This window comes from Melanotaenia boesemani, chromosome 17, assembly GCF_017639745.1.
Source record: "Melanotaenia boesemani isolate fMelBoe1 chromosome 17, fMelBoe1.pri, whole genome shotgun sequence".
Classification (NCBI taxonomy): domain Eukaryota; kingdom Metazoa; phylum Chordata; class Actinopteri; order Atheriniformes; family Melanotaeniidae; genus Melanotaenia; species Melanotaenia boesemani.
This window is the reverse complement of record NC_055698.1, coordinates 21,917,674-21,929,138: the sequence shown is the minus strand read 5'-3', so window position 1 is coordinate 21,929,138 and position 11,465 is coordinate 21,917,674. Positions and strand designations below refer to the sequence as shown.

At 37.1% G+C, this 11,465-nt stretch overlaps 2 protein-coding genes and 1 non-coding gene across 3 annotated transcripts; all 3 read right to left on the bottom strand.

The window, feature by feature from the left end:
• Positions 1-1,491: 1,491 nt before the first annotated feature.
• Positions 1,492-5,532, bottom strand: nrm (nurim). The gene is made up of 4 exons (XM_042011269.1): positions 5,348-5,532; positions 3,920-4,113; positions 3,026-3,202; positions 1,492-2,518 (listed from the first exon to the last, which is right to left on the bottom strand). Exons 1-4 carry the CDS (start codon positions 5,496-5,498, stop codon positions 2,198-2,200), a joined length of 843 nt encoding a protein of 280 aa, XP_041867203.1. The 5' UTR covers positions 5,499-5,532; the 3' UTR covers positions 1,492-2,197.
• trnak-cuu lies at positions 5,057-5,129 on the bottom strand. Its single transcript has one exon. It is a non-coding gene; the product is annotated as a tRNA-Lys (tRNA).
• Positions 5,533-6,016: 484 nt separating the features above from the next.
• On the bottom strand, positions 6,017-9,243 carry limd1b (LIM domains containing 1b). Its single transcript, XM_041967160.1, has 7 exons — positions 9,063-9,243; positions 8,847-8,948; positions 6,846-6,913; positions 6,695-6,757; positions 6,483-6,613; positions 6,283-6,334; positions 6,017-6,174 (listed from the first exon to the last, which is right to left on the bottom strand). Exons 1-7 carry the CDS (start codon positions 9,094-9,096, stop codon positions 6,091-6,093), a joined length of 534 nt encoding a protein of 177 aa, XP_041823094.1. The 5' UTR covers positions 9,097-9,243; the 3' UTR covers positions 6,017-6,090.
• Between the last annotated feature and the right edge of the window lie 2,222 nt (positions 9,244-11,465).

Below are 11,465 nucleotides of genomic sequence, written 5' to 3'. Positions count from 1 at the left end.
ACAGGGCGTGATCAGCTTCACTGTTATGCCATGCATTTAAAAATAGGCTACTTTGCTTTTTTTCATTGTTAATTATTGGTTATATAGCGACTGAATAAAGTGGATTAAATACTTTTCTGGAGTTAAGACAAAAATATTACAGTGAAGTCTAAAACAATCCCAAACTAGAAAACGAAGAAACTAAAAAAGTACAAACAAGTGGGATCTGCAGTGTTAGGCATTGATTGGCTACATTTCTATATGGCATATCAATGACTAGACTTATATTTTTGCCAAATTAATGGGTTTATTAACTGTTTACATATATTTTTATAGCTGTGAGATAAATTTAGGAAATATAGAGACAATATGTCCTTCAATGCTCTAAATTAACTCAGCAAATTTAGCAGTCCTGGTAGGGTTTCAATGAGTTGTAGGCCTTGTTCTGTGTTGTTGAATGTGTGATTCCCCTGCTGAGGGGTTCTTCAAAGAGTTGTCTGACACTGGGTAACACTAACCCTGCTAACTTTCTGATTAAATCTTTTATTTGATGCAATCAGTGCATCTAGTACCAGAGGCAAAGTAGTCCCACATAAACCTCTGCTGTGCTTTATTACAGGTCAGTCGGTCTTTTTTCTGAGTTGTATTAAAATCCTTATAAACTAAATTTATTCTGATGCTCCCAAAGAGCTCTGCGTCATGTTCTTTTGTCTTGATTCAGTGTGCAGGCGTATGGTACAGGCTGAAAATCCTGCTTCAGTTTCACTTGAGACTAATAACATGTTTTGTGGGGCATTTTTCACAACCAACCTTCACAGATTTCTGTTATTGCAAGATTGTTCTTAGTCACACAACGTGGAAGAGTTTTTTTTACAGCAAAACTTCTTCAAAACACACAGATTGTGAAATGGAAATTCCAGAAATATTGCCATGGCACTCGAGCTTTATGTTTAATTTGGGTAAGAGCATTTCTTTATTTCTAACCTTGTATCTTAATCCAGTCCACCTTAAAGTGGTAGAAAAAATACATTTTTAACCTTGAATTCAAATAAATCTGAACATTTCTCAGATTTCTATAGTGTTTTCCATTTTAGAGTGTGGGAAAGATTCAATTTCCATTTTGAGTCATTTGTTTTTTTCTATAAGTGCATTTTTGTTCACAGGTACTGAACAGGACTATGTCACATTTATAGGTGTGTATCTCTTTGTTTTCCCCTCCAACATCAGTAAAGTGAGTCTGAAACTGAGTTTTAGAAATTTCATAAGGACAGATTGTATGTATCTAATAAATGACAACTGAATATGTGTAGCACAAATATCTTTAACCAGTTCAAAGCCTGACATGATCATGTCATCACTATTTCCGGAGCCATTTCAGCTCTTGTTTTAGATACGAGTTAAATGTTTATCTGTTGGGGGGCTTATGAACCATTGTTACCTTGATAATTACATGAAACATAATTTTGTATAAAATGAAATAAAACAAGCTTTAAACAGACATGAAAGGGAGGACAACATTCACAATAAATTTATTCAAAATACTGAACGTTATTATAGTTACACTGAAACAGTGCAGACTAATGGAAAACCAACATTAGTGTACAAAATATATGAAATCAAGCAATACAGTACTGTGAGCTGAAAATGAAAAACGCAAATTACCCTGTTATGCTAACAGGAGCTAACTTAAATAGCAATTAAGTTGAGGCATGAAATATCAACCCAGTTTGTTTAGTGTGTTCAGCTTCAAGTCACATATTAATCTGATGTTCTATGAATCTGATGCTATCAACACAGATTCAATGAAATAACTGAGGAAATACATTCATAGCATCAGAAATGATACAAGGCTTTGTTTGTTCCCCCCAAGCAGTTCTTCTCAGTGTGAAATTTCAGTCTGACACTGTTTTCCAAGAAGAATTAAATCCGAAATCAGCATAATGTCAACATACTTGACACCTAGATGTAACAGATCATAAAAAATATTCTGAGGAACAAACGAAAACAAGTCAGTGCAGTTTAAAACAGGAACATTGAGCGTGTTATTGTATAATTGTTCTGTCAGTCTAATACAAGCCAAAAGGTTAAAAAATGCAATGAAAATCACCTTTTAAAAAAACCCACATTCCAAGATGCAAAACAAACAAACATCCCTGAAAGAATATTTCTTGTTAATAACAAGGCAGCTTCGGATTGGGGCAGTGGGGCAACCTTGACCTCAGTTCTTCTTGTGGTTTCTGTTGTCCTGGTCGGTTGTGGTGTCAGTACTGCCCTGCTGTGGCTCAGCAAAGAGCTGCATCTTACTTTTAAGCTGCACACAGAGGAAGGCTAAATCCTGCTTGTCCAGGGAGTGTGCCAGGGCCAGATAGGTCGACATAGTCCCCGCCAGCAGGAGCCTGTCCAGGGATAAGGCCGGCAGGAGCCACAGGATGATGCCCAGCTCCAGGCACACCGGATGGCGGAGGTGGGACAGGAGTCGCTGGACATGTGGTGACTTTTGACAGAGAGGGTCTCCTAAACCAAGACACTCATAATACACCTGAGAGGGGAGAAGCAGGTAGAGAGAATTTTAGAAGTTATATAATCAGTTGAACTCATTTGCTTCTAAATTAACTGAAAAGGGGCTGGAAAGACGTGCAGCTGCCATTTATGCCAAATGTGCTCTGTCCAAGTACTAATTGAAAAGTTTCAATACTTTGTTTTGCAACTGAGAAGAACTGTGTCTACATTTGTGTTCACATTTGAGTTACAGTTCTTAGTTAAAGAGTCTTGGGCAGGGCTACTCAATTCGGTCCTACGAGGGCCGCAATCCAGCAGGTTTTCCATGTATCCATTCCCTGCACCAACACACCTGAGTCAAATTAATGAGTCATTGTGTAGAACCTGATTGGCTGTTAGAGCCACCTAATTTGACTCAGGTGTGTTGGTGCAGGGATACATGGAAAACCTGCTGGATTGCGGCCTTCGTAGGACCGAATTGAGTAGCCCTGGCCTAGGGCTTTCCCACCTCCGAAAACAAAACTACATCCCAACATTTGTTTCTTACCTGCTTGATACCCAATAATTCTGGATAATCAAATATCATGAGGATGCTGCAGATGATGGACCAGCAGAGGAAGTGCAGAGCAAAACAGAGCAAAGGAAACCAGATACTCCAGGGTGCATGACGTACTGACCACAAACAGGGGGCCCCAGTCACAGGTTGCCAATAACGTATCAAGATCTATCACAGGAAAAATAAAACAATGATACAGACTGAAACATACTGAATAAGGTGTTTAGGAAAATAGTATTTAAGGAGCACCTGAAGGGCAGTAGGTCATGTATTACATCACAATTGTACCCATAAAAGCATTACAGACATTACTTACTCGTCACTGATCTTGTTAGGCAATTAAACCACCAAAAGAAAGTAAAAGAAAGAAAACAAACAGAGAAAGAGATAAAGAACTCAGGAAATTGCAAAGAAATAAAAAATTACTCAAAACAAACTACAATGAAACACAAAATTACTTAAAACAGCTTTAATAAGCCACAAAATTAATCAAAATAAATAAAAAAAAATTACAACTATCACTGACAAAGACACACAAAACAAAGACAAAGACTAGTCACAACGAGTTTATATATTCCAAATAACCTCAAAATCACTAATACAGCTTCAAATATAAGTAAAATAAATATAAAAAAACATTGCAAATTAGCATGTATAGTTTTATAGTCTAATGTATCAAATACGTTAGACTCAAATCAATAAAACGATTAATCAAAACATTCACAATACAGTCGAGTCATTTGTAGTCTATGTACTATGCTGGAGGATGAAGAGCTCTTTCACGAGTCCATATCCAAGTTAGTTTACAATCCATCCAAGACTGTATCTAATTGTTTATGGTTCTAAGTCTAGATTTAAATACTTGGAGAGTGCAAGCTGCTGTACCTGAAGAACCAGTGCAGTAGTGAAGCAGTATGCAGTCCTGTTGAGGGACCCCAGCACAGACTGAAGGGCCTGTTTGACAGGTGACCAGGCCAGCAAACTGTGCTGTGTAGTGAAGAGAGCCAGCAGGCACAGATCCACTGCAAGTGACTTGAGGACAGAGCTGTCGCTCAAGGCCACCGACCACGGTATGGAGTCTACGTTAAGACAAATGTGGGAAAAGTTGAGAAAAGTCATTTTAAAACAGGAATTTGAATTGGTATTGTTCTTCTATTGATAATAAATGGGACTTTTTACGATTTGAAACTGTATTTTTACACAATGCAATCTTGTTGTTAGTAATATCCCTACATTATATCCACATAAAAAGAACCTGTGGAACTCATAGTAGTGAACTAAAACATCAGTATTGGCTTGCATGGAGCCACTGGGAACACAAAAGTATTGTTCATAAGCGCTCAAGTGTTAAATATGCCCCAAAATATACTCCTCCACACAGCTATCCCTAATATCCTGAATATAGTAACTAAATAATTTCGTCATTCATATGGTATCTTTCAAGCACAACTGCAAAGTGCTTTACACACACACACCAAAAATGTTTTTAAAAATGTAGTTTAAACCTTACAATAGTCATAAAACAATCAACATAATGGCTAAAAGTTAATACTCAAAATAAAACTGTATTTTAAACAGAGTAAAAGCATATAATTAATTAAATTCATATTTAAAAATGTAAAAGTAGTACAGAGAAACTGAGCTAAGCTAGGTCTAGCTATAGACTTTTTAGAATGGTCCGCTTTCTAAAGGAAAACACGGAACAAGTAGTTTATTTTTACAAGATGGAGAGGGATCATTAAAAGCTTTATGTGAGTAGTAAAATTTTAAATTCATCCTAGATCTCACAGAAAACTAATGTCCCGCACATGACGAGGCCGCCTCTTCATAACAGAAATCAAATTCGACCTTAGTGTTCATACGACCATAATCGATCATTAAGTCCTATGTCAAATACAATATTTTAATTGAATAACGCAAACTTTCGCCTCCAGGAGAAATGATAAAACAGTAATAGCATTCTTGATATTATGGAAGCAAGAGAAAAAGAGGGAGAAAAAAATATAAACTAAACAAAAACGTCGCCCAACGTGGGGCTCGAACCCACGACCCTGAGATTAAGAGTCTCATGCTCTACCGACTGAGCTAGCCGGGCGATAGCACCCGAGTTTACGATACATATTACGTATCGTACAAATATTCTCACGATAAGTACTGTTCTTTCTCTTTGATGATTTTCTTGCACTGTCTTTATTGAATATTAGCTCCTTGTACATTTTATCTTTGAGTTATTACCCATGTGTGTCACTGACAACTCCTCCCCCAAAGTTAGCTAAAAACCACTCCTTCAGCTACCAACAGACGAGAGCTTACCTTGACAGAGTGTCGTCTCCCCTGTAATGTTATGATAAATTGCTCGAAATGATACAAACCGAATAAAGTCGGCTCCGGATATAAATACAAACAATAAATTTAGCAGTGACACCGTGCAAAGAACCCAGCTCCGTACCGTCACTGACGCCATTTCAATGAGCGTTTATCTTCATTTCACGTCCCCAGTTCCGGGTCAGGACTTTGTGGTAGTACTGATCATTAACACATGGCGGCGCTCTTGTCCGTTTAAAACTTTGACTGGTACATAAGGTAAAAACCGGCAGAGCTGAGAAAAGCAAGACTGAAAATTTGGCCAAATTGGCCATCTATCAAAATACTAATAGTTTACACAAATATATCTGTAAATGAATCATAAACACAATTGTTTAATCAAGAACAGATATGTGTTACAGTTAGTTTCCAAATGTACCATACTGCAACTCCCAGAGATCATTATGTCAAACTGAGAAATCATTCTCATGGCTTGTCCTCTCTCCTTGTCTTGACTCAGATTCATTTGGGATTCCTAAATAGTTTTCCTCAGTGTGACAGTTCTACTAGGCATGTTCAGTTTTTGCAATGTTAATGAGTTTGAAACCAATTAATGTGCTTTATCTAAGTAACACGATGCAAAACGAGACGAGATAAACAGAAAAACACTACTGTCAGAACTGCAGTGACTTTATTAAAATTAAGAATTGTGCAAAATACCCCAGCAATAAACTTGCTCTTAATTAATTTCTTCAAATGAGGTTGACTTCACCACTATAGCACTCCATGTGGAAATACTTGTTAGATGACACCACTTGAATAGATTCTGTAGACCCCTGAAACAATCAAAGAAAAATAAATGGTTAGAAATGTTTCTTGTAAACTTAAATGTGAGGTAATTTGCTTTGAATTTATTCATATTGTTAATAAAATTTTAAACTTGCTTCTGTTGGCAGTATTGGCATGCCACAGGCAGCACAGCTGGGAGCCTGGACCCTGAAACCATGAAGAAGTCTCAATGAAACTGAGATATGGAGTCAGTCAGTGAAGTGTGATTATGTCTTGTGTGGCCTGTTTAGCAGGGTTTTCCCTTTTTTCCCCCCAAGTGTGAATAAATAGGCTTGGCCCATTGTTGTAATTTCACCTGTGGTAGTCACTGACACAGTAAACCCTGGAGTCTGAGTCAACAGTGAAAGCCTGGCCTTCCAGCTCTTGTCCACAGACAACACAGCGAAAGCAGGACGGGTGGTATGATTTCCCACAAGCCTGCAGGACCTGATCAAGGAGCATGAGATCTACGTGATACCACATTCATGAACTCATAAAATGCGTGCATATGAATAAGTAAATACTTACATAGTCAGAGACTGAACACCCACAGCTGTTACACACTTCCTGAGATGGATGAACTCCAGAGAACTACAAAATATGTCAAATAAAAATCACAAAAAACTTACGCAAATCACATTGATCTGTTAAACTGTAACCAATTAAAAGACACACTCACCAAAAAGTCATCCTCACAATAGATTAGTCCTGACACTGTAAAATATGGCTTCCCATTGAGCTGTTTATCTGACATGAATTAAAAAGGCACAAAAATGAAGAAGAATGTGAGGCAAGTGTCTTTTTCACCATATACAAATTAAAAACACAAAAAGTTCTTTGTCAGCTGTTAAGATTATCCTTTAATTGTACTCTACCATCAGGGAGAGGCCTGATAGGTGCCATGACGACAAACCCAAACACACAGTCATAAGTGACCATCTTCAGTGTCTATCTATAGCCTAACTATCTTCTGCCTGAAATCATTGCACCATATTAAATACTGAAGTCCAATGCTCTGCAGTGTGTTAGCAGCTGTCAGATGATACTGCTAAACTAAATAATATTGAGTTCTATTTGAAAGCAATAATAAAGACATCAGACAACAGCTGATAGGACTGAAATGAGTGTTCAGATACAAGAAGAAGAAATGTCTGTACAAAAAGAAATTACACTTCAAGAGAGTGAGAACAGGTTGATTTTATAACAACATATCAATTTCACCATCACATTCACCAAAATTTTAAACCTCCAATTAGTCCTTACACTGTAATTTAGAATCAGTTCCAGCAAAGTTATAACTTAGTACAGAAAGTAAAGTTATTCTAATATACATAGCCTGATCACTCACCTTAACAATGTAAGAATCATGCTTCTGTGGAATGAGCAGCACAACTAAACATGTGGGGAGTGGCATCCCATTCCTCCACCAGGAGTTGTTAAAGGTCAACCAGGGGTTACTTTGGCATGTACAGCACACCCAAGCTGATCCTGCAGTCTGGACTCTCAACGTCTGAATTCTGGAAGTACTCTCTGATGATCCTGACTCTGTGGGGAGAATGTTGTCATCCTAGAGCAGGACTACTCAATTCGGTCCTACGAGGGCCGCAATCCAGCAGGTTTTCCATGTATCCCTGCACCAACACACCTGAGTCAAATTAGGTGGTTCTAACAGCCAATCAGGTTCTACACAATGACTCATTAATTGGACTCAGGTGTGTTGGTACAGGGATACATGGAAAACCTGCTGGATTGCGACCCTCATAGGACCGAATTGAGTAGCCCTGCCCTAGAGGATGGAGTTAGGTCCCAGATTCTGGAGATATGGGATTGCTACTGGCTCCAGATATTTCATTCTGATATGTCTATCAGTTGGGAGCCAGTCAGGTGCCAGTCATATGTCTGTGACTGGAACACACTTGTCAGCACTTGAATATCAAAACAAGACTGAATATCAACAGGAAATTTTTCCAGAGAATTTTGGCACGTTTGGGGGGGACTACCCTTACGTTTAGCTGTGTTGCTCATTCCACAGGAGCACGATTCTTACAAGTTATACCTTGTTATAAAGGTAGCTAATCAGGCCTTCTAATCATATGCAGCACAACATGAAGTGGTATTATTAAAGGGGAGAAATAATCCACCAATCACACATTTCCTTACTTTCTGTGACAAGTTGATAATAATACTGGTCATAGCCTGACCAATGTAGCATTTTAATGATTGGTATTATTATATAATAATAATAATTATTGGATAATATTTGGAATATTATCAGTTTCTTAATTAATAATAAGTTATATACTTGATTAAGGTTAAGTATTGCAATTGTGTGACAACAACAGCAACAAAAAATACACCAAATAATATTTCTTTTCAGGTGTAGCTGCTGTGATTGATGTACACAACAGCTACACCGATTCAAGTAAAAACAAAACATATTATGTAACAATCAGATCATTCAGAGATAACAAAAAAATCTGTATCTGCTAAATTTAATATCAATTAGGAAACAATTAAAGTGACTTTTGTAAAATATACTATTAAAAGCAAGTAATATCTCGGGAACAGCTTATTTGAAAAGTGCACTTATATAAATTTGGTAGAAGTTTTTAGAGAAAAAAATAGAAACATGCTGGTGTTATTTTTCACAAACATCCACACACACACGATGAGGACTCACTGCAAACGCTGCAGGTGAAGCATGAGTTGTGAAATAAACGTCCCATCGCCTGACAGGCTCCTCCTGAGCCGTACACCGCTTCACTGCATCTTGTACAACTTCCTGAAAGCAAACAATATGCAAGATGAAGAGGAAACACAAGGAGCTGTGAGGCCTGCAGTCGCTCACATTTACAGGCTGAATAACAATCTGGCACGGTATCATATCCATTCTTACCAAAGTAAAGACTGGGGCTGTGACTGGGATCCATCTTCTCCAAGTTTTCCTCCAGTTGTCTGGAGCAGAAGGACTAACTGAGGATCTAATTTTATGCTCGGTGCAGACAGCTGTAAGGGGAGCTGCTTTCTGGGTTTATGGGTGTTGCTTCTTGGAGTTCTTCTTAGAGGGCAGAAAGTGTTGAGACCCCCTGACTCCTCCATGGTGGCTGCCCTGTGGGGGGCAACTGTCAAGTGATACAAAATAAGAACAGTGTTAAGATACTGTTGGGATTACAGCTACATACAAGTTATAATTTTACACCAGAGTGGAAGCTTTGAATCTGTGAAGAACCATTTTAACATTTAACTTACATTTTTTTAAAAGAACTATTACTAAGTACATGCATATTTGAAAAGTTTTATATGTTTATTTAACATTGGAATCACATAATATTTATCCAGTTAAACAGAACTAGGTAGGTTAATGAAAATGTATATTTACTCATCATCACATGTGTCTTTATGTCAAATATTTGTCTTAAAAGAGGCAAACTGATGTCGTAAAATCACTGAAATTCTGTTTAGGACACGTGTGAGCAAGCTACAGGCCAATGAACAGAAGCAGCCAACATATTGTGTAAATAAAACATATTTTTGCCATGGTGTGTATTAAACATCTTCTCATTTGTTATTTTAGATTTCTTTTTACATTTAAATGCAATAGTTGTTTGTTTTTTGTTTCTTTTTTCCTGTTTGAATTAGTGATGCTGTTTTTATTGTTTGTAATTACAAATATAAGTTTTAACCTCAATAAGATCTTTTTAACAAAGAGTGGATGTTTAAATATTTAACCACATATGTAGGTTCATATTTATTACATCTCTCTGAGGTGTGAAAACCTACGCTGGTCTTTGACAAACTATTAGTGTGATTACAAAACTGATGTTATATTAATCTAAACTATAATTTTTTTATGTGTAACAAGGCTGATTTGGTGCCTAAACCTAAACAAAAAGCAACAGAAGTGTCAAAAATGGAAAGAAGCACTTGAACCTTGAACTAAAAATAGTAACTTTTTTTTACTATTTACCTCCACATATGGACTCAGACATAGACTTTTCTTCTTGAATTAGGCTTGTTTGTTTCATGTTTACATGCAGATCCCTTTATCAGCCTTCTAATTAAAATTGTGACATTGATGTTCTTCAGTAGTGGAGCAGTGGGTCTCTTCAAAACATAAAAAATTACCACAGCTTAGTTTTCTGTCAACATATGGTGAGAAACAAAACATTTAACTTAAACTAAAATAATTTAAAATCTTAACCAATGTTTTTTGTTTGTTTGTTTGTGTTTACTTAACCACAAATTATTAACAAGGTCCACTATTACGACTGAAGAGTGTACTCTACATTACCAAATGTAAAAGCAGAGCTTTAAAGTTATAAAAAGGTAAATACATTTTCTAAACACATTAGTGTTAATTTAAGGTGCTGGAATTAGCCTTGTCATTCCCTGTTCACAAACAGAAAAAAGAAAAACTTAGACCACATTTATTTTTGATCAGATTCAAATGAATTAACAAGTGTTGGAACGATGTTTCAGGCTCCACTGCCTGCCTCTGATTGTTAGAGAACACTAAACAGGAAGCCTAAAGCTGTATGATCATTTTCTGTGTTACTGCCTCCTGGTGGATGGTGGATTGATCTTATCAGTCATTAACTAAAGTCAGGTAAACACCAAATAATATAAGCTACAGTATGCAATATGTTAATATTGGCTAATACCTGAACAGTTAGTGGTAATTAATGTCCTCTACCCTTTGATTTGTTTGTCCTTTTCAGCGACTGTACCTAGTTTTAAATATCAGATTGTTTTTTGTGCTAAATGGTGATAGAAATAAAAAGAATTGACTTTGGTACTTTCAGCATCTGACTAAGAATTTCTCCATCTTTGTCATATGAACCTATGATTCCCCTACATGCATCAGCTCAGAGGTTAGGTCTCATATCTGTCTCAGTTCCTCTACAGAGGATCCAGAAAACAAACATTGGCAGTGAAACCCCCTGCAGCAAATGTTTGGCTGTTCTGAATCTACAGTTACGTGGGAGGGGAGGGGAGGCCTGACAGCTGCTGATTCTTCACTGAGGTCCCTTGTTTAAGAGAACACACTGAAGTTGTCTGACTCCAGTTCACCGCCCACTTTGCCAGCAGTCAGACTGGTTTAACAAAAACATGAATGTATGTTTCATTTTTATAGGTGTGTCTGGTGGATTTTCTTTAACCAAAACCTGCTTAAAAAGGTTTCTCTTTCTTGTTTTATTCCTGCATGGTGCATCTAGTGGACTTTGGTTGAAAGACTGATGCAGACGTGAATTAAAATAAAGCTGTTTTTGGGTTATTCTTAATCACGTTTGGATATAAA

Excerpts from the sequence above, each read along its gene's own strand:
- nrm (XM_042011269.1), bottom strand. The coding sequence starts at position 5,498 with ATGGCGTCAGTGACGGTACGGAGCTGGGTTCTTTGCACGGTGTCACTG. Across the intron at positions 4,114-5,347 it reads GGAGACGACACTCTGTCAAG|ACTCCATACCGTGGTCGGTG; the intron begins GTAAGCTCTCGT and ends GTCTTAACGTAG. Across the intron at positions 2,519-3,025 it reads AATTATTGGGTATCAAGCAG|GTGTATTATGAGTGTCTTGG; the intron begins GTAAGAAACAAA and ends CTCCCCTCTCAG.
- limd1b (XM_041967160.1), bottom strand. The coding sequence starts at position 9,096 with ATGGATCCCAGTCACAGCCCCAGTCTTTACTTTG. Across the intron at positions 6,758-6,845 it reads ATTGTGAGGATGACTTTTTG|TTCTCTGGAGTTCATCCATC; the intron begins GTGAGTGTGTCT and ends CATATTTTGTAG. Across the intron at positions 6,175-6,282 it reads TGCCAATACTGCCAACAGAA|GGGTCTACAGAATCTATTCA; the intron begins GCAAGTTTAAAA and ends TGATTGTTTCAG.